Here is a 21258-nt window from a genome sequence, read left to right as displayed (position 1 = left end):
AAGAAAAAAAAGAAAAAAAAAAGAAACTAAACAAGCCATGTACAGAGCATAGCTGTATAAATAAGATGTGTTAGGACGCTAAACCCTTTGACCCCCGCCCCCACCACAAAAAACAAAACAAAAATAAAAACAAAAAACAACAACAAAAACAACAACAACAAATCCTTTCTCGATACCTTCAGTTTGGAACAAAAAAAAAAGTCCATTTTACATTTGAAGATTAACATTTCCCACCTGATGCCTTCTTCTTCCTCTCTGCTTCCTCCTTACATACTGTTTCCATTCTGAACAAACCACTGCAAAAAAGTCATCCCGTTACCGCAGTGTCATATGGAAGTCTAACCTTAACAGAGCACATACCACACAACATCCTCATAGCAACCGGCCAGGTGCAGCAAACACAGCCTCAAAATACACCATGCACACACACACACACACACATAAAAAAAAGTTCAAATCAAAGAGCAACAGCGACCAGCTCTCTCATTTCTTATGCCAAGGCATTCCTGCATCTGCTGGATTCAAAATATTTATCTTTTCTATATAAAATATGTATTTATATCCCTCCCCATGTAATCCTGGTGCAAAAAAAGACACCATGTAGAAATAAATTACAAATTAAAACCACATCTTCATGCTCCACTAGATGAAAAAAAAAAATAAAAAGAAACACAATATAACATTTAATCAAATCCCCAATTAAGACACCATTTCATTAAAACACTCTTCTGAGGTAAACTAACAGTTTAAAGGGACCGTCTCCACATTCTACAACAGAACCAGTGGCTCCACCTGAATGTATTCAACACAATCTGTTAGGCATTATTCTAGGGTAAGATGTTGGCTTAAGAATGAGCACAGTCTAGTATTTGGGGAGCAGGGGTAAAGAGCAAAATCTCATGTCATGAGGATTAAATGTGCAAAATCAAATGCAACAAACAATCAGCCGGCCCACCCCCGAAAAAAGAGAAAAGAAATCCATGCAAAATACCCTAAAGTTATTTTACAATATCAATCAGAACCTTGTTTTTTTTTTTTTCTACATAACGTTTTTCTACTACGATTATATAACATCATTCAGTCTTTTAAAATCAAAACCACACAATTTACCCATAGAATTTGTTCTGGGACAAAAAAAATAAATAAAGTGTTCTGACATTAAAATGTGCTGATAAATAATTTTGCAAAAAAAAAAAAAAAGTGTCACTCCTCACAAACTGTAAAACTGCAACTTTGTTGAATATACAGTACAACATTTCCTTTTAGAAAAATAATCTTCATATCAAATGAGACAGTTATTTGCTATTAAATTGTTACTGAGATGATGTTATTGAATAAGGGTCAACAACCGTGACAAAAAAAAAAAAAAAAGAGAGAGAAGAAAGGAAAGAAGTCTCATTAAAAGCTAAGGGTAAAGAAATGGGTATAGGAAGAATGGGGTGGCGCCAAAAACAAACAAACAAACAAACAAATAATCAAGACACATGTCATTAAACCAGTACCATGCACAGACACGTCAGGGCCGAACCTTCCAAAACATGAGCAGGAGACATTAGTCAAGGCTTTGAAGATGGGTAATGGAATAAGACTGAGAGACCCCTTTCCAAATGTGCGAGGTGTTTTCAGCCAACCAAACGGTGGACACTGGAACAAACTCCTGCTGCCCAAACACACACACTGGCAACACACTCCTGCACATCTCCCTGCTCAAACGTCAGTTGGTAAAATAGTAAGGCAGCTGTTAGCTTCCGTCAACTAAAAGTGCATCTCCGAACATATCCCGTTAAGCCCCCACCCCCCCCGAACCCCTCCCCCCTTCCGAACCCCCGTCCCGTTCCCCCTTTCACCCCGCCTATCCCAAAGCAATGGAGTGGCCATGTACTTGACTGGGATACGGCTTGGATCAGCAGATTATTTTTTCGTTCCCAACGACCACTTGCTTCAGCTTTCACAGAGCCCAAGCCAGTCACAAATCAGGGCCAAAGGAACTGGGTAGACTCAGGCCCAACTGCTCCGTCTTTTCGTCTCTCTCCCCCGTGCTTCACTCTAATTCCAGTCGTCCAGTCCTTTGCCTGTGTCTGACTGACGGCCATTTTGTTTTAAAGCCCATCGATGCAACTGCAGAGAATTAGGGGCCTACGCCACTAGATTTCATGAGTTCACTGAAGGGTCAAAACAGTTAGAGGGTAAGTAATTTATGTTGAATCACATTCAGGCACAGCTTCATATTACAAGGCCAAATACAGCAGAGTAAAAGAAGTGGACAACAACAATGGCACAGAGATTATACAGATGACTGTGAGTCCACGTTTTTTGTTTTGTTTTGTTTTGTTTTGTTTTGTTTTGTTTTGTCATGAACGACATCTATTCGGAAGCATCCTCTGTCTACATGCGGATTATCTTACCTGAGTTTAATGTTCCGTCAAGTAAGGAAATGGACAAAAATAATTGCTAGTCCAATATTTAGCAGCATAACCAGGGCGACCAGAATTGAATTAGGACCCTGCAAAAATGAGAGACACAAAAGTGAGTAATTCAAAAAGTAAACAGTGAGTTTTTATTTAGTTCGCATTAAGGCTTAGGTTCGAAGCACCCTCTATGGTGCCAATGATCCAATTAAAAAGCTTGGCTAAACTCACCACTGCCCAGGTAAATAACCATAGTAAAGAATGAAAACTGTGACTATGACATCTTTACTTTGTTTTAGTAAATACACACATACAGAGTGCATGCATCGAACCATACTGCTGTGTTCTCAACATCACTGCTAATATCATATTTTATGATGATAGATCAGATGTCGTAATACTGCTCCTGTGTTTATTTCGTCCATATGGTTACTTATTTCTTCCACTTACTGATTCTTCCTCTAGGACATCGGTAGTAATTTCCATGCTGGCTTTCTTAGTTTCCGCTAGGCTCTTTGGCTTCAAAGACTCCTGTTTCTTTAGTCTCGGCTCTGGCTTGCTCGGCTCTTTGGCCGCTGCTGGTTTCGGGGTGGGTGCCCGATACTGTTTGACTGGTGGGGGCATCCTGGCAAGGGCGGTGTGGGTCACGTGGGACTCCTCATCTTCCGGTTCATCTGGAAGCCTCACCTCTGCCTTCACGTAGTATCCATGGTACTGAGAATGGAGCTCGCCGTTGCCGGGGCTTGAGGCATTGGCGACTGGCGCCTGGTGACTGGTCTTGGTGGGTTTGGGAGGGGGCTCTTCTTCCTTCACTTCATGGATCGCAGAGGCAGCTTTGGTAATACCTTCTGCCAGGTTTTCAGCAGTGGGTGTCTTGCCAGGTTTGGGACCACTTCTGCTGAAGAAGGACTTCTTCTTGCTGAGAGGTGGAGAAGGCGGAGGTGTGGGTCCCGGGCTTTGAGAGGGGGACTGGGTGGGGGTAGTGCCTTTGCGGTAAAAGTGGGGACTTCCTGTGGGTGAGTTCTCCTTCTTTTCTTCAGGGACTTCTTTAATCTCAACAGGCTCACTGGAAAACCTCTGCTTGATATAATCAGGACCTTAAAAGACACAACCATTGTTGTTTATTTAGCGTACATAATCATAGCTACACACCCTTTCAATTAGGCTATATCCATTCTTCTAAGAGACAGATCAAATATATAGGAACGGAAACTGGACTAAAAGTGAAACAGAGCAAGAGGAGTCAACAGTAAAAAAAACATGCTAGGAAAACAACACAGCAGAGTAATGAATCACAAATTCGTTGAGCATCTTTTATGAATAATTATGGATATTAAGTTAAAAGACACAACACCAACAGAACAGAAATGGAGGAATAACTGTATGATTTTGCAAGTCTTTAAGCAGTAAAGAGAGCTAAGCTGATTTTGTGCTGATTTTTGTGGGGGTTCCCAGCATTCTCTGGATTCTCATAGCTGTGGATAAGGGAAAAGTAGACTCACACTAGACATGAATAGCCTTTCCAGAACACTTTCCCCATCCCAATCTGTGTTAGTCACTGTATAAATCTCTCTGCTTATCCTACATTTCACAGACTTGACCATAACCAGAGATCTAGCATGTAACATCCAATGACATGGTCTCTCTGCTTAAAATCAAGGGGAGAGTTCATCTCAGTTGGAGTGTAAAACAGTGTAACACAAACTTCATCTGCTAGAGATGGCCAGTTCTCTAAATTTCCAATTCCTGTCACTCAGAACATAGGTGAAATCAGGCCATGCATTAATATTTTACAGTAACTTGAGAGATCTTAAGAGGCTGTTCCGAATTCAGCAAACTGGTCCTGAATCACATTTTGAAATGAGACCACAGGCAAGGGTTACGTAAGAGCAATTCCTGGCTTGATTAACTTTTATGCATTAGAGTCACTGTAGGCTATTGGCAGTGACACTTGTGAATGAAGAATTGCAGTAGCTAAGCCCAGAGGCAACAAGGCATGTGTGAGCTTCTCTCCTCTTCTGTCGGTTTGTATGAAGATCAGAAAAGGGGGGAAATATTTAACGTAGTTTCCAACAACCAGAATGTGCTAAAACTTATAACTAGATGTTACTTTTTCTCGTAGAGCAATCTTCTGACCTTTGTTTCCGCAGATATGATTGGACATTTCGATCAATATTTCAGTTATGAATGGAACTATCATCCATTGTTGTAATACTGACTGGATGTTAAATGAAATATGGAGAATTTACACCACCATGTGTTTTAGCCATTATTGCTCCTAGTGGATGGAATTCTTCACTTCCCAAATATCACTTACATTTATCAGATACTTTTATCCAAAGTGACTTACAGTACAGATACACATTTTCATCGGTACATGTGTTCCCTGGGGGACTGAACCCATGATCTTAGTGTTGTTAGCACCTTGGTCTACCAGTTGATAATGTTTCTACCAGTCGTTAATGTTTCAGTAGAAGCTTGGGAGAAATTGACAAATACCAAAATGGCAAGAGGGTACATAGGTTTTAAGTGTGTGTCTTAAAGTTCACCATACAGTCAGGCAGTCAGGCAGTCAGGCTGCGGAACACGCATTTGGGGTTCTCAATGCAGACTGTGGGACTTAGCCTTCAACCATTTGTTGGTGTCAGGTCAAGTGCCAAAGGTTTAGCCTGGCTTTAGAGGAGTAGATCAGAGCAAGAACATCTGGCTTCATAGAGCTAATAATGAGCTAATAATGAGGGAGAGAGTGTGAGACAGGGAAATGCAATGGGCGTGTATTGGTCAGGTTTACCATTTCTCAACAGAGGAAATTTCCGTAAAAGTAAAACGATGCAGGAACATTATACAGGAATAAACATACACAAAACTCACATCTGTAGATCTTCTTTTAACAAGTTGATCTGCTTCACCAATAAAAGCAGAAGGAGACATGATGTCTATGTTCAGTAATAAACGTTTTGGCACACATGACTGAATGAAAATTAAAATATTACGCTTTTGAATAATTGGTAACTGATTAATAATAGTTCGTTTCCAGTACAAACTGTGTTTGTGATGCCCCGAGAGAGATTTTCCGAAAATTAAGTTTGGATACCAATAATGACATCAAAAGAAAAATAGTAGCAGATCCATTCTATTTGACCTTTCACCTCTCAATGACAGGAAAAATGTGAAAGATACATGGTAAGCTCTTGTAACACTGCGTCTTCTTAAAATGTTCTTGGTGAATCACTTACAATGTAGATACATTAAATATTCTTGTCAGTGCAAAAAAATGACCCATAGTGTGTGTGTGTGTGTGTGTGTGTGTGTGTTTTCTAAAATAAGTCTCAAACACATAAAAGCAATCTGAGCTTGCCGGAAGAAACAGGGGATAAAATATGCAAATACTATTCCTCCCCATCAGAATTCATTCGCGCCACATCTGCTCCACTTTCCTTTGGATGTCAGAGGCAGAGAAAAGAGACACTCAACCCAGACACAATGAAAACGACACAAAGACTGAGTAATCAGAGGGGAGGGGAGGGGGGGGGGGTTAGTGGGAAGTCAGTGAGTGTGCTCATTACCTGGTTGATGGAAGTTGGGGGACAGTTCTCTGGCCACAGCCCGGGCGGTGTCAGAGTCCTGGATGGCTGACTGGGCCGACTGGTCAGCAGCCTCTGCTTTGGCCCTGGCGTGTGCGGTTCTAGACAGAGCAGAGAGGGCCATTGTGAGAAAAAAAGAAGGGACATTTGGATGGATTGAGCGAGGGGAGGGTGAGCTGTCTTACGGTCGGCCCCTGGCACCTCCAGACACCGCCACTTGGGGCTGGGGTACATAGTTAGAGCTCTCTCAGAGAAACACAAACACACAGAGACAGACATCATTCAATTTGGCATGCATCAGTAAACAAAGCAAACTTACATAATTTTACAATACCATTCAATATGATAGCAAAAAAGACAAGTAGAATCAGAGAAAAAATACAAATAACATGTCTGCGGCTTTGTCCTTTAACAACTTAAAAGGAGGAGTATTTCATAGTACTTTAAAACAGTTTCCCAAACCATAAGTTTCGTATCACAGGGCGGAAAATTGACAGAAAAAGTTACCATTACCATGCATTTTACACCATAAATCTTTTACAGAGACTATGGATATGCTTTTTTTTTTCCCAGGTCTGTTTATGACTCAGCACTTTCATTTTCCTAAAATAACTTCAATACTGTCTTCAAAGACCGTGCTCTGCCACTGAGTCTGAGCAACAGAGGGAACTGAGGAATTAGAGGAGTGAAAGATACTGAGAGAGATATATGCAGCACTAGACCTATAAGTATATATGTATGTGACTATATGAGACTAGTTCGCTAAAATGACCCTCTAATTTTAGTCTGTTCTAACATTTCAGCCCTTCCGAGCGGCCTCTTTTCCTCTCACCCATGTCATTTTAAGTGGGTTGTGCCCCTTTAGACATGAGACCTATTTGAAGAATCGTCATTACATACACTCAACTGACTGACTGTGAGTGCTGGACGCTCTTCTAATCCCAACCCTCTCTGTCTTACCCCTCCGCTGAAATATCTGTGCCCTGTTTTCATATTTGCCATGTTTTTGGAATTTCTATGAATCTTTGGGATTGACACGCTAGGCCATAAGCATAATCGTACAGTCCCGCGGCCCTGACGACGGCAAGCGCGCATACGATACATTAGAGCACGAAGCTTTTAAGGACTTGACCTGCCCTCTGTGAAATATCTCTGACAAAGTATCTACCCAAGTCAATTCACATTGCAACCATCGTGCTAAGCTTGCTTTTAAGGGATCAAACTCTATTACTTTCGTGGGGGAGCTTGGAACAATGACATGATAAGAAGCACTGCACAAATAAATTGAATTGGACCTAATCTCTCTGACTGTCGAATCAAGGGAACTGCCATTCCCCTATTTGTTGCGGGGAATATACCACACGTGGATAAAATGCTTGATCGTCGGATAGGGAAAAAAAAAGACTTATCTGTGAACAAGAGTATGCCTCATTCGGAGGGAAAGACACGCCGCAGAGTTAAAATCCTGAGAGATGTGTTGGCAACAATTACTAAAGCACAGAACTGAAACAATGAGGTTGTGAGTGTTGTCGCGGCACGGACACTGCGAAAGCTGCCCTAATGCCTCGTGAGAGCGGGATTAATGCTTCATTATGGCTCCTGACACTCAGGGGCCTGGCTCAGTAAAGCAGATCCTCTCCCTGAGGAGCTTTCCAATGACTCACAACTCCTCTCAATTCACTGCGAATTCAGCACGCTAACCAGATTACACTGAGGACTCTATCACTGTTAGCATTACCATTAGCACTGCCTTTATGGTCTTCATGCTTATGTACACCGTCAACAAATGAATACTCAAGGTACTGTCGGTGAACACTCAAACACTGTCAAGCCAGTCAGTAATACATATACTGTATATGTGAGTGTGTATGTATTTGTGTGCTTGTGTGTGTGTGTATGCATGTATGCATGTGTGCGTGCGTGGGTGTGTGTGTGGGCATGTATGTATGTGTGTGTGTGTGTATGTGTATGTGTGCATACATGTATATTAGACATACATACACAGGGTGAACGAGGCAGAACCTTCACTGCACTCAAGGGCTGTCAGTCATCCTCCTCCTAAGAAAAAGCTCCGCGTTCATTTCAATGTACACCTCACATTATACGAGCCCCTGCAGCGTAACTGACAATCCAAATAGCACATTCTTTAGATATTTAACGGCTGAATTTAATGTGATATACTGGAAAGTCTGCTCCAGAGAACATCTCCTTGGTGACAGATGGAGCACTTACAGAAATTCTGAGGTTTTAATTTGGCAGCAGTTGTCTGCCTCCACCACCCCCACCCACACAGCCACCATCACACACACTAGAGCTCAGACGGAGATGTGAAGTGGAACACATCCTCCACTGCCTTACATCTTATTCGTCAATCCACAAAGATCTCTGTTCTTTCTCATCTTTACACCTACATATAACAGCTGATTTTTTTTTATCAGTTTGGTGTAGCATTAAAAAAAAAAAAAAAACCCATCATGACTTAGACTGTCTTCTTGAACAGGTTCCTTCACTTGTGCTGCGAGAAAAGAAGGCGACTGAGTATAAGCGGTTTCTGAGTAAGACATAAAACTGACGGTATGAACTAAGATAGACGCCACACAGTACGTTTAGGGTGAACTCAACGTAGGATGTAAGCTTGACGTTTTTGGCTATCTGAATTTTGCTGACCATATAGAAATTCAGAAACCAGTCATGAGACAGGAATCCTTTGTTAAGGTGAATACTGCTCCATTAAAGTCCACGGTTCATCTGTGGGTACAATTACACAAAATGAATATAACATGTTTTTGAGAGCTATTTGTTCATGTATAGATATAGATATAGACACTCAAATGACACTTAGGTATGTATTTTGTGCTTGCAATGAAACACAACACAAATTCACGTGTAGTGAAAGGGAATATTAGTTCACACGCTGTGAGAATGTATGGCATCAAAACTTTGGCCAGATAACCAGAACAGAGAGCTAGAATGAAATAACCAGACAACACCTTACAACTCCATTTGAATCTGAAATAACTCAGGTGTGTGATAACACCTGACTCAAACATTAGGCGACACACAGTGTTTCACAAATTGCATTTTGTATTTGGAAAGATTAACACCTGCAGCGTTTCATTTCACTGCGACGGTGTTATTTTGGAGAGCTTTCATTGACTCTGGTGAGTGCTGATCTAGATTAACGTGGGAAAGCATTACTATAATTCATACCAGCGCTGACATTCTTAGAGTTCTTTTATTTCTGGTTAATTTTGATTCATATTCATACTAATAATACTTATTAATACTTAGAATATATATATATACACACACACACACACACACATATATATACATACAGTATATATGCTACCTACATTATAAATACTTACAACATATATCAGGTACTTATTTAGTACTCATAGTACATATCATGGCTCAGCTAAGAGTCACTTAAAGCCCTCAATTGATCAAGTATGTCACTATAAACATTGTTACTGAAAGCATGATTAAAATATTGTATTGGTATCTTACATTGATAAATGATCTAAATATTATGACTAAGCATTTTACAAGAATCTTTCTTGCTCAGTATTTGTTTCAAGAACACATTTGTAGGACAAGCGCCTCAGGAAACATCATTTGAACGATACCAAAGTTTTCTTTTTAGACTTTCAGCAGCAGTATAGTGCTACGTGCTGGATAATCTCATTTAATAAGTATGTGATACAAACACACTCACACACACACACACACACACACACACACTTCCTTGATTTGAGTACTCCACCATATGATAGTGGCCCGCTAACTGACTAGTGCATCAGCCTTTACCGTCCAACCATATTCCTGTCAGCCATGGAGAAGCTAACTCCTACCTTGCCTTATTTAGTCAGTGCTCAGTGCTGACGCACTGCAGACAGGGCACCCACACACACACACACACAGACACACACACATACAGACATACACACACAGGGAAATGTGTGAGCGCTCCAGCCACCAGTGCACAGGACCCCTGTCACTGTCTCCCAGGCCTCCAGACTAACACGAGCCAGAGCCCTCTCTCAGACTCTCCACACATTCCCAAACCCTCCCAGTACTTATCACTTCTCTCCATAACAGTCTTCAAAGGCACACACAGATATTTAATTCATTCTGCTGCTCTGGGACATATTACTATTTCATCAGCTCCTCAGCCTGTCTACCACTCATTATAAGAGCTTTCATTAAAATTCATGTTCCACGCACAGGGTATCAGGCACGTGGTAATCAGATGTGTCTGCTGCACAACAAGACTATAGAAAAACTAAAAGGATATGGTCCTTGTGCTGAAGGACATACAGTTGCAGCTTCAGTTCTGCGAAAATGGATAAACACACACACACACACACTGTGATTTGATGGAATCCATTCCCCGCGTTACAATGCCTCAACATGTATAAAGTCTTACTTTTTTTTCTTTTTTTTTTCCAAAAAATAAAGCCCTCAGTCCAAATGACTGACGAACCATATTTGAGAACAAGAAACAGAGAAAATGCATTTAAAAAAAAAAAAAAAAAAAAATCGCGGTCAGTTTCTACGTCTGACAGGTTAATCTAGTTAAACGTATGACTAACATTCATAATATTCAAAATCATGGAAAGGTACAAAGCCCCATAATTCCTTCTTTTGCTCTCTGCGTATGTGTTTTACTCATCATATCACTTGTCCTGACATGAACCATGGATCCCGCTATGGCTCATGTGACAAAAAGTGTTGAGTCATCTATTCTAAAGGTACTGATCCTGCTCGAGCATGTAACATCAGATCCTGTGCCAGCAGAATTGATGACATTTAAGAGGAAAAACATTATTATGCTGTTTTGTTTTTTTTTTTCCAGAGAAAGGTGGAAGGCTTTAATATGCGTTAAAGAGATAAGCTGAGATTTGTCGCAGCTCCATAGAGCAGGGGCGCAAGCTAATCTGGAATGTGATATAAATGGACTCTGATCTATTTCAGACAGTCCATACAAAGCTACAGGAATTAAGAAAACAGACCATAATGTCCTACCAGCAGCATGAAGAAGCTTTTGCCTAGAGCCCTAAAAAAAACACATTTGTTGCTTGATTCTCACACGTCGTCATAGCTTACATAGATTACATAACCGGTCTCTGACTGAGAGAATCCTACTCTATACTCCTAGCTGATTGCCTTCGCAGTAAGTGTCCTTTTATCTAGGTATTAATCAAAAATCTATACAAACTGCAGCCACTAGCATCAATTCTGCATTTCCCACGAATTCCTTTTTAGATTTTCTTTTTTTTTTTTTTTCATGTCTCTCCCTATGCTGCTGGTCCCACAGTGACTTCATCTCTAACGCATTCTGTGTTGGCCTGAGCATCGATTAGATGATCGGGATGAGAGCTACGGCCAGAGGGCATTTTACAGCACTCATGCGAACAGACTATTCAACAGGGGCCTGCTGTAACAATGCCTGCCAGCTCATCTCCTCACTCTCACTCTCTCTCTCTCTCTCTCTCTCTCTCTCTCTCTCTCTCACACACACACACACAGCATGGGCAGTGTTCTTTCGACACCTCGCCTGCATTGAGTAAATGTGTGTTAACTAGAGAGAGAAGAAAAAAAAAAAAAAAAACCTCACGAGGGGTAACTAGTGTGAAGACATTGTGGATGTGGATGAAAAGTGTTGTACACTCCAGAAACTCCTTTTTTTTCTACTTTGTTCAATGAAATCGTCGCGCTCTAGCTCTTTCTCCACATTAATCTACGTAGTCTCAGCTGAACGAGGCCTTCTCCTGTATGAAACCTTATATAGAAAGGAGCACCTGTTCCTTCCTTTATATAGAGCAGGGTTGTTGAGGTATATTCCTGGACATGTTTTCTCTCTCTTTTTCTCCTCTAATGTTTGTTAAGCATGTTGGTACAAACACCGTTGGCCGAGTTTAGCCATTTCAGAGATGAAGTGAGATGACCTATCTGTGATTGATACCTTCTTATTCCAACTTTCAGCTTTTACTGAAAGAAACAGAGAGGAGAGGAGGTGAGAGAGAGGGGAGAGAGAGAGAGAGAGAGAGAGAGACACTGCTAAAGTAAAACAACAACACCCTCCTTCAGACAAAACCTCAGATCTAGTTAAACACCAGATCAGAACTGACAGATCCATGAACACGCACTTGCAGAGGATTTTGGTGGACAGGCGGTATTTACCTAGACGTGGCTATCTCTACTTTCGTTCTGGCTATGGCAGCAGCACGGATGGCTCCCTCCACGGCACGATCCACCTTCTGCTTCGTCTTGGTGTTTTTGAGGGGAATGAGCTGTTTCTTGATGCCACGCACCAAAACATTATTTTTATACTTTCCTTCTTCTTTTGTACCATCAGGAAACATGGTGCATCCATAACCATGGCGTTTGTTGTTTGTCCACTCCCCTTCGTACTTCATACCGTTGGATCGCTCGCTGACGCCAAAGCCATTTCGCTTGTCATTCTTCCATTCGCCCATGTAGGACTCGGTCGTAGTGGCATCCACGTTATCTTCGGCTGGCATGTAGTCATCGGGCACCTCGCCATCACCAAAGCTAATGGTGGAGTTGGCATCGCTGGAGCTGATCCGGCTCATTGTGGCATCGCTACGCGCCGAGCTACGTTTGCTTGATATCGACGAACGGGAGTCGGACTTCCTGAGTTGCTTGAGGCTTCCGAACAGAGAGCCCCTCCTGAAAAGGCCCTTCTTCTTCCCAGAGCCCAGCTCGCTGTCGCTGTGGAAGTTGAGGACGAAACCTCCCCGCGTCCCCGCCGGGCTGTCCGACATGTGGTCGTGAAGGACGGAGCCGTTGCTCTGCTCGCTGCGGAGGGACGCCAGCGAAGTGCGAAGGGGCGAGCGGATGACCGTGGCCATTCCGTAAGGCACGCTCTGTCGGACGCCATATCCATGCCGCATCCCTCCCATCCACTGACCCTGGTAAGTACCTGTCAAGAGGCCCAAAAGAATGGGAAGGACATTAGTCTCAAGGAAAGAGAGCCCCTCACATCCTGCTTTTATCGCTGAAGATGAAAGTGGAGATATTAAGTTCAGTCCAGTCCAGGTCATTTTTGTGTTCTAATTTACAGCACTATTAATCTCTTTCAATTTCATGTCGTTCAGCTTGAAAGATGTTAAGGTTATTAATAGGTTCTGATCAGAAATGAGATCAAAATCCTTTTTTGCGGCTATGCTTTTAAGGAAAGTAAAAAAAATTGAAAAATTTGGACTGATTAGCAATATATTGCTCTAGAGGCAGTGTCCTCCTTTTGATGCAGTAGTTCAAAGGATAGGAAAAAACACTCTGAAGTTAGCTGATATCATTTTATTCAATTATTTATGATTTATATAATGCATTATAACAGCATTAATTATTTTACTCATTTGGAGGTACTGGGATCACACAGGCTTTACAGATGGCTATGCATCTGCAGATAAATTATGTATTACTGACCTGACTTTACCCTCATTTGACATATAAATACATCTCTTTCACACCAAAGACACAGCATATGGTTTCTGAATAGCCCTGCTGCACTTTTTTTTTTTTGTCAGGCCATGACTTTGAAAAGACTCTCTTTCAAAGTCTTTGAAAGAAGTTTATCTAAGAAAAATATACCTTCAAAATAAAACCTGCAATGTCAAGAATATGTCTCGGATAATACGTAGGCTGAAATACGGACTCAAAACGTCTCTGTGACATTGTGAAAATATTCCAGTATATCTTTAAAGTAATCGTGTATAACGAATACCCCTTTAACCAAAGACAGTCTCTCTCTTTTTTCTTCCTTTTCTTTTTCTTGTTTGCGTCATTACTCAGTACTGCAGGGGTGTTTTTGAAATAGAAACGTACTTGTTGTTCTTCGTTCTCTGAAAGAGCATGTCAGCCTACTTTTAAATCACTCCTTCAAATAAAATGCTTGATAATGTGTTTTAATTCTTAAAGCCTTCCAATCTATAAATGCATAACATTTCAGCCAAGTCACATAAAATTTCATTTACCATGCAACCATTTTTATTGTTGGGGCAGTAACACAGACAGGTGAAACCCTAGCCTCAGAGTGACGAAGGTATGACAGACTGAACAACCATCCTCCCTGCATCTCACACGGCTGCCTGTCAGCTCTGGAAGTTCCAGCAGAACAGGCAGCACTATTTTAAAACATGGAAGTAACCTGAGACATTGTGAAGTCTGGAGCTCCTGCCAATCATAACTCTTATTTATTTACCTATTTATCCATCCAGTTATTCATCTTTACAGTTTCGCATATGTCACTGGCTCTTCACCACCTGGGCCGCACACTATTCTGATTCTGAGGCAACTTTATCTTGCCCTTTCGGAGTTAACTGCTGTTAAATGAGATCAGCGGGCTATTTAAGATGATTCATTTTCTGACATCTTCAGCAGTGTTCTAAAGAGGAATTTTAATACAGACGTGTCATCGGTTTAAAAATAAGTGTTAGAAAAGTTTTTTTAAAAAGCATGTTTGTCAATTTATTTATTCCTTTTATATTTTTGGGAGTTTTTTTTGAGGGCCTCGACAAGATTGATCGTTTGAATTTTAAAATCTTTTTGGAGGCAAAATCAAGAAAATCCATGATTAAACTATAGTGCTAATTTTGTCTTCAGAGAGAATAAGTGTCTAAACGTATGATGTTACCCAATGACAGTAAGTAACCCAACCCAGTTTTGATAACACTTGTGTATTCTTGTAACATGTAACCACATACACTTTGTCTCTACTTTTAAACGACATGTTTGGATCCTTAAGGAACAGCTGGACACTGTCCACAGAGTATCCTTCATGGATCTGTCTACCTTCTCTACTTCCCCACATATACACAAGAGGGAATTGAATGTACACAACCACCTGTGTTCTCCCTATATAGTGTGCATGTGCAATGTGTACGTACAGTAAATGTATAATGATCATCGTGTTATTATTAGATCGCTGATTTCATCTTAGAATGAAAATATATGGTCTAAATTTGCTTGTGGTACGCACCAACGCTTCTCTGCACAAACAAACAAACAAACAAAGTATGTAACACTCGTATTTAGATCTGTGTTCGTTAAAGGGCTTTGATTTGAAGTGTTGCAGATGTTTCTATTATTAGCCATGACCTCTATGAGAGTCTGTCGCTGACCACTCCAGTCCTAGGCCATATATCAATATTGTTCACAGCTGTGACACTATTTGTTGTATAATGTAAACTGGAGGAATTAGATTGCCTTGACGGTAAAGGGGCTCTACTCACTGATTTGTTAGACCACACAGTTCATGGGATAAGACTGGGTCTTTTAAGTGGAAACATGGGCTAAATAAGCTGAAAAAGCCGTCCAACATTAACCACTTTCCAGTTCACTACTGGTTGTAGATGTTAAACGTGTAACTGCACTGCTGTAACTCCATTATCAGCGACAAGTATATCATCAACGGGCAAAAACTCACCCCCATCACCGTAAGTCTCGACCCCATATCCATCTTGCAGACCATTACTCCATGTGCCTTCGTATCTAGCAGGTGTGTTAAGGCTCTGGCGAACCCCATATCTACCCTTAAATCCATGGCTCCATTCTCCACGATACAGCCATCTCCCTTTCGATTCAACGCCGAGCCCGTGCCGTTTCCCTTGAGCCCAGTAGCCCTGATACGTATTTCCACTGGGCCAGGTGTAAACCCCGACTACCTCAAAACCGTTGGACCAGGACCCGGAGTATTCGCCCTGGCCCTTGGGTCCGGTGCAGATGCCGTGTCCGTGGGCTTTTCCATCCTCCCAGCCACCGCAATATGTGCCGCCATCGTCGAAATCAAACCGTCCGCCCGTCATTCAGATGAGGGTTAGAAATTAAAATGTGATAGTTTCTCGATGGTGTGTCGTATGTCGGTTGCACGGGATCAAACACAAAAAGAGGGCAGAAATTTTAGAACGGGAGGCTTGAAAGCGGAGTTACGCGATGGGGTGGTCTCATGGGGAGATGGGCGAGCGCGTGCATTGGTGTGAATGTTGGCGGTGAGTGAGAGGGAGGATAGCGCACGGGCGCCGGAGCTGCACGCTGTCACTGTCGCTGTTCCTGGCTTGTTTTATGGTTCTGTCCCCACTGGTCACTTTAGGGAGGGAGAGCGAGGAGAAGCGCTGAAAGCCGAGCAGGAGACACCTACGTGCTGACGTCAGTACTACACCGCGCCTTATTTAGCCGGTAAAGGGCTGGATAAAGTTACTGTTAAACGTTTTGTTTATTAAGGGACGAAGAGGCCACATCTATTTATCTATTTATTTCGTAGCTACACAGCTGAACCTACATATAGAAACAAATATATAAAAAAATAACTATACGCATACATAGATACATACATGTATCCATGTACATAAGGACGAAATAGCATATTAAAGATCACATCGCCTCCAGGTACAAAATTAGTGACTTAATAGTTATCTAGTAGGAAGTACACGTGTGTTTTACCAGGTATAGGAGTAATAGAAAATTGCCATGACTGTCAACGCCTTTAACACCTCATTTCAAGCAGTAATGGCTACGCTTTCTGATCATTTTGTGTTCATACTGACGTAAGCTACATGTTTTGCTCAGCTACTGTGTGAATTGTCAGTAAACAGTTGTCAATACACACTCTTCTGTCGTCACTCGCTGTTAGCTATCTATATAGGCTATTTTATATATGCATATATAAGTATTTTACACCCAGTTGGTAACTTCTGCATGTCTGACCGTTGGTCTTATTAGTTAGTATACGTTCCGCCTAAGTTAGTGTCACCAAAAGGATAATGAATTTCCATTATCAGGAAAATGTGTCCACTTGTGAACTTTCACCTTAATGACGTGTGCTACTCATTCATGTTTTTATTCAGAGGTCACTGCAATACCAGTCTACGTATACTCTACTAACCGACTGAACATACCGTGGTATGTTTCTTTTCCTTCCGAAACAATTTGTAGACGTTTGTTTAGAATTAAGTAATACTTAGGCCTACCGAATGTGGATTAACGATATTTGTTTGTGCACGGTAACATTCGACAACACGACATGCAGAAAATAATTAAACCTATGATGAAACGCATGCAAGATATTTCTATTTCACATTAAGAGTTTACACTTCAAAAAAGAGTATCCATCGCATTTTGCAGTCAGTTTTGGTATTCGCTTAGGACGCTCTAATCACTCTGATAATCAAAGCTATGGATGCAAGAGCTAATGAAATTAAAATAATTTAATATATTTTTAAAAATAGAACTCACAATTGCTCACAGAATAGTGAGATACATATTGCACAGATATACTGAATGTAAGAACATCCGATATTATCATGATTAAACGTTTTATATTCAAACACTTGGTCAGAACATAATTTCTCGATGTGGATTCATAAAACTTTCACAGAATTTCACAGCAACAATTTTTCTTATTACTGCTCGGTCTCTATCATTGTCAAAACGAAATCATTCGCTGAGTACAGTCATGATTAATACAAAAAAAAAGTTAACACTGACTTTTTTTTAGGACCGTCTAGGGTTATTCCCATGAATCACCACAAGGTGTCAGGGTTTACTTTGTTCATTTTGACCAAATGAAGCAGTCATCCCTTTCTAAAAGCACAAAGCACTCTGTTTTGTCGCTTCTTCCTAATCCCAGGGCACTATCTATGCAACCTGTAAAATGCAATTTCCATCACTTTCTCAGAATCAGTTGTTATTATTGTTGAATAGCACATAAGCCTATCCTTGTTCCAAGCCTCTAACAGTAGTAACAATCGAATTACAATAACTGCAAGAACAATTATATGATTTGAAGGAGACTCTTAAAAGAGGAGGTTTGGTTGGACTAAGTGGAAGTATTATTTCATATTCTTTCTGTCCTCTCAGAGCAGTTGTATTTAAATCACAGACGATAGAATAATTTCCCTTATAGTTAAGGACAGTGTTCTGAACCTCTCGTGATGGGGGCAAAGAGGTAAGAGAAACTGTTAAAGGGAACAGACACATTGAACCGTGGTTCATATTTCCAACTAATAGTCTTGGTTAAATAATGATAGTGATAACCAGTAAAGTGTTTCCTGAAATAACGTTTTGGCACTTTGAAACAAACACTGTTCCATCCTTTTGTAGTGCACTGGACCTCAACAGCTGTGAATCCTCCCAATTCTTCACACAAATGTGTACAAGATATAATCCTCATGTGTTTAGAAGAAAAAAAAAAGGATATTGGATTTGGAAAACATAGAAAGTACAATTTTTCTAAGGAGAGTTCATTTTCTGATTATATTAGTAATGCTCATCAAAAAAAATGATCCCAAATGAAGCTTATAGCTTGTCATTTTTTCCAAGTAGTGCACATGGTTCATTTTGTACAACTGATTACTCCTCATCTTGTAAGCTATTTTATGGAATACCACTGTGGCCAATCTTTAAAAACTGGCATCATTAAAAGAATAAGGATGGGTTTTTTCCTTCTCATGTGAGAGATTAAAGTAATTTGATGTGGGGAAACAGATGGTTGGTCATTTGTGAGGGCAGCATCTTGCATCACTGGTCAAAGGTTTGTTTCAGCTCTTACAGTGTCTGAGAGTGAACCTAAGTTTGAGTGGGTCTTGGGAGGTACACAGTTGGATTTCAGCCTCTTGTATTTGTTTGGGGGGCTGTTCAGAGCGCTCAGTTCTCAAACTCCAAGAGGAGAAGACTTTTTCTGGCCAACAATAACACTAGCAAAGCACTTTGCTGGAACCAAGACAAACTCAGAGCTGCCATTGATTTGGTCCTGGAAGCCAGCTCTATGTGTCAAAACTGAACTTTTTTTTTTTTAACAAAGAGATTAACACTACATGGGCCTGATTTGTAAAAGCCATGAGTATGTATACATTTTTTTTTTATCTCAGGCAAGACCGGTGTCACGATCAGTGATTGGGCGAGGTATTTGTAAAGAAACCATCATCACTGGTTATGTTATTGCTTTAGCATATGTGAATTGTACACACTGCAGTTTACTGATGGAGACGTGTCCTCTGGACTGAAGTACTCATATGTGACCATGTATTAAGGAAAGATATCACAGCTCAGGTATATATCAGTAAAATATTGTTATGATTGCCTTTATGATTTCCCTCTCTCTTAAAACAACGTATGGCTGCACAGTATATGTTTACACAGTTTTATTTATTTATGTATTTGCATATGTGTGTGTGTGTGTGTATGTGTGTGTGTGTGTGTGTGTGTGTGTTTGTACTGCTACGCATAAATGCAAGCAAGCACATATACTTGCCAGTCATTGTGTCTACAAGATTTTCACCGTTTATGATAAATGTACAAAAGCTTCAGGCTCTGGCTCCAAGGGTTAGTTACTCCAGAGAAGTTATCTAAGTTATAAATGTGTTTAAGCTAAAGTTTTTGGAAGTTATTTAAGTTATAAATGTGTTTAAGCTAAAGTTTTTAAAATAACATACAATAGCATAGAGTAGGAGACGGTTTCAAATCATTTTACAAATAACAGCTTAGTGGTAGCCCCTGAACTCCCCCCAGTTACTTGTTTAAAACAATCAGTAATTACATTTATCCTTTATGTGTGTACCACTCAGATAGCATACCTTCTTTAATACATTGTTTCTTATCGGGTCCTCTTGTATCAGCTTGAACAAACATGGGCAAATGACATCATCCACTTTTTTGGAAACAATGATTTCAGCCAAAGCAGCATGGGTTCTTGCCATTATGTCAGATGTTATTGTAAAAACCAACTTTGTTTTTTAACTCGGAGTGGACTGACTAACCCCCTCTCTCCTCATCCGTGTAGATCGAATCCTTCCTATACATCTATCAGGATCTCATATAGAAACACTGAACACATGTTTACTGCAGTAAGTAAACTTCTAGTGTGGCAAGATGTGAAGGTATGAGAAAATTTGCAATCCCAGGTGAATTTGCCATGCTGTAGTTAATCGACGGAATGAGATGCATTCCCAGTTGTGCACTAATAGATGGCATATTTGTAATGCTTTTGCACATGGTAACTATTTTTGTAGTGAAACTCTATATATGGTATCAAGAACACTGTCCACCTTTGGCATACATGACAAAATACTCTACAGAAATAGAAAAACGAGGGAAAGGAACATGGTAAGAGTGGAAATGATAGATTGTTTTAACTCTGTGTTATGAAGTACCGATCTCACAAGCATCAACACTGTGTTCCTGTCAAAAAAAACAACAAAAAAAAAAAACATGGAACTACTGTACAATGTGTAATTCTAGACATTCTTGCTGATGTCATTCTGAAGAGCTAAAGAGAGAGAGAAAAGAAAAAAGTTGCATCGCATGGAATCCAGTGGCTCCAAAATTCAGACATAATGCCATATAAAGATGAAACATTAAGACAGTTTCGCTTAAAGTTAAGTTTTATATCACACAAGCCTCTCAATGCCTAAACTTCACCCAGAGTGTCTGCTTGACTGAGAACGAGACCAACAATGTTATGAGGTCGCCGAGACCTCCTGCCCATGACAGACTGTTGACCAGCTCATGCTGTCATCAGTCTAATCACAGCTTTAGTAAACTGCCTACAAAGTACAACATCTGTCCAAAGCCATCTGAGCAAATATTCAGTCCACCTGTGATGGATCAAGAGCTATTACAATTGTTAAGACAGCTTATAAATATCATGACAATTTATAATATGAATTTGTATATTATCCCACCTTGCTTGAGATAAATATGTTTATCTGTTTGGAGTAAAATGACCTATTTCTTAAAACTGACATCAGCGTTTTTTGGGGTTTTTTTGGGTTTTTTCCTTTTGGTGTCATGTTTTTTTTGTTGTTTGTTTTCTTTGGTTTGTTTTGGCTTGGGGGCTTTGTCTAATTTGTTTTTTTGGGGTTTGTTCATTTTTCATTTTTCATTTGTTTTGTTGCAGGGATTATAATGAACAGGAATTGTACATAACACGTGTCCCCAAAACACCCCCCTCCCCCTCCCCCTCCCCCAAATCTTCCTCATCGCCCACCCTAACCCACATCTAGACAGATCAAATAGAACAGAATGCAACATGGGACTGCACAGTCCTCAGCGTCATGTTTGTGCCAAAAAAGAAAAGAAAAGAAATGAAAATGAAATCACATGGTCAAGTATGACGCTCACTTCACTAAAATCCCCTTCTCATTTGTGGTTCCATCTTTCCATATTTGTACCGTCCTTGGAGCTGCATTGTTAATCCTTGCAGAGGACAGTTCACGATGTCCAATAATGAGTGCAGCCAG

The 21258-nt window shown here is 40.5% G+C and overlaps 1 protein-coding gene across 1 annotated transcript; it reads right to left on the bottom strand.

The window, feature by feature from the left end:
* Positions 1-2422: 2422 nt before the first annotated feature.
* On the bottom strand, positions 2423-15828 carry jph1b (junctophilin 1b). The gene is made up of 5 exons (XM_030775546.1): positions 15450-15828; positions 12182-12944; positions 5975-6093; positions 2859-3505; positions 2423-2503 (listed from the first exon to the last, which is right to left on the bottom strand). Exons 1-5 carry the CDS (start codon positions 15826-15828, stop codon positions 2423-2425), a joined length of 1989 nt encoding a protein of 662 aa, XP_030631406.1.
* Between the last annotated feature and the right edge of the window lie 5430 nt (positions 15829-21258).

The sequence above is a fragment of the Chanos chanos genome, chromosome 5 (assembly GCF_902362185.1).
Source record: "Chanos chanos chromosome 5, fChaCha1.1, whole genome shotgun sequence".
Taxonomy (NCBI): domain Eukaryota; kingdom Metazoa; phylum Chordata; class Actinopteri; order Gonorynchiformes; family Chanidae; genus Chanos; species Chanos chanos.
This window is presented reverse-complemented; position numbering and strand designations above follow the sequence as displayed.

What these genes read in the sequence shown, in the direction of transcription:
- jph1b (XM_030775546.1), bottom strand. Translation starts at nt 15,828, where the DNA reads ATGACGGGCGGACGGTTTGATTTCGACGATGGCGGCACATATTGCGGT. An exon ending in GTAGAGATAGCCACGTCTAG is followed by an intron (nt 6,094 to 12,181) that starts GTAAATACCGCC and finishes TGCTCTGTCTAG; the next exon opens with AACCGCACACGCCAGGGCCA. An exon ending in CCCCAACTTCCATCAACCAG is followed by an intron (nt 3,506 to 5,974) that starts GTAATGAGCACA and finishes GTGTCTTTTAAG; the next exon opens with GTCCTGATTATATCAAGCAG.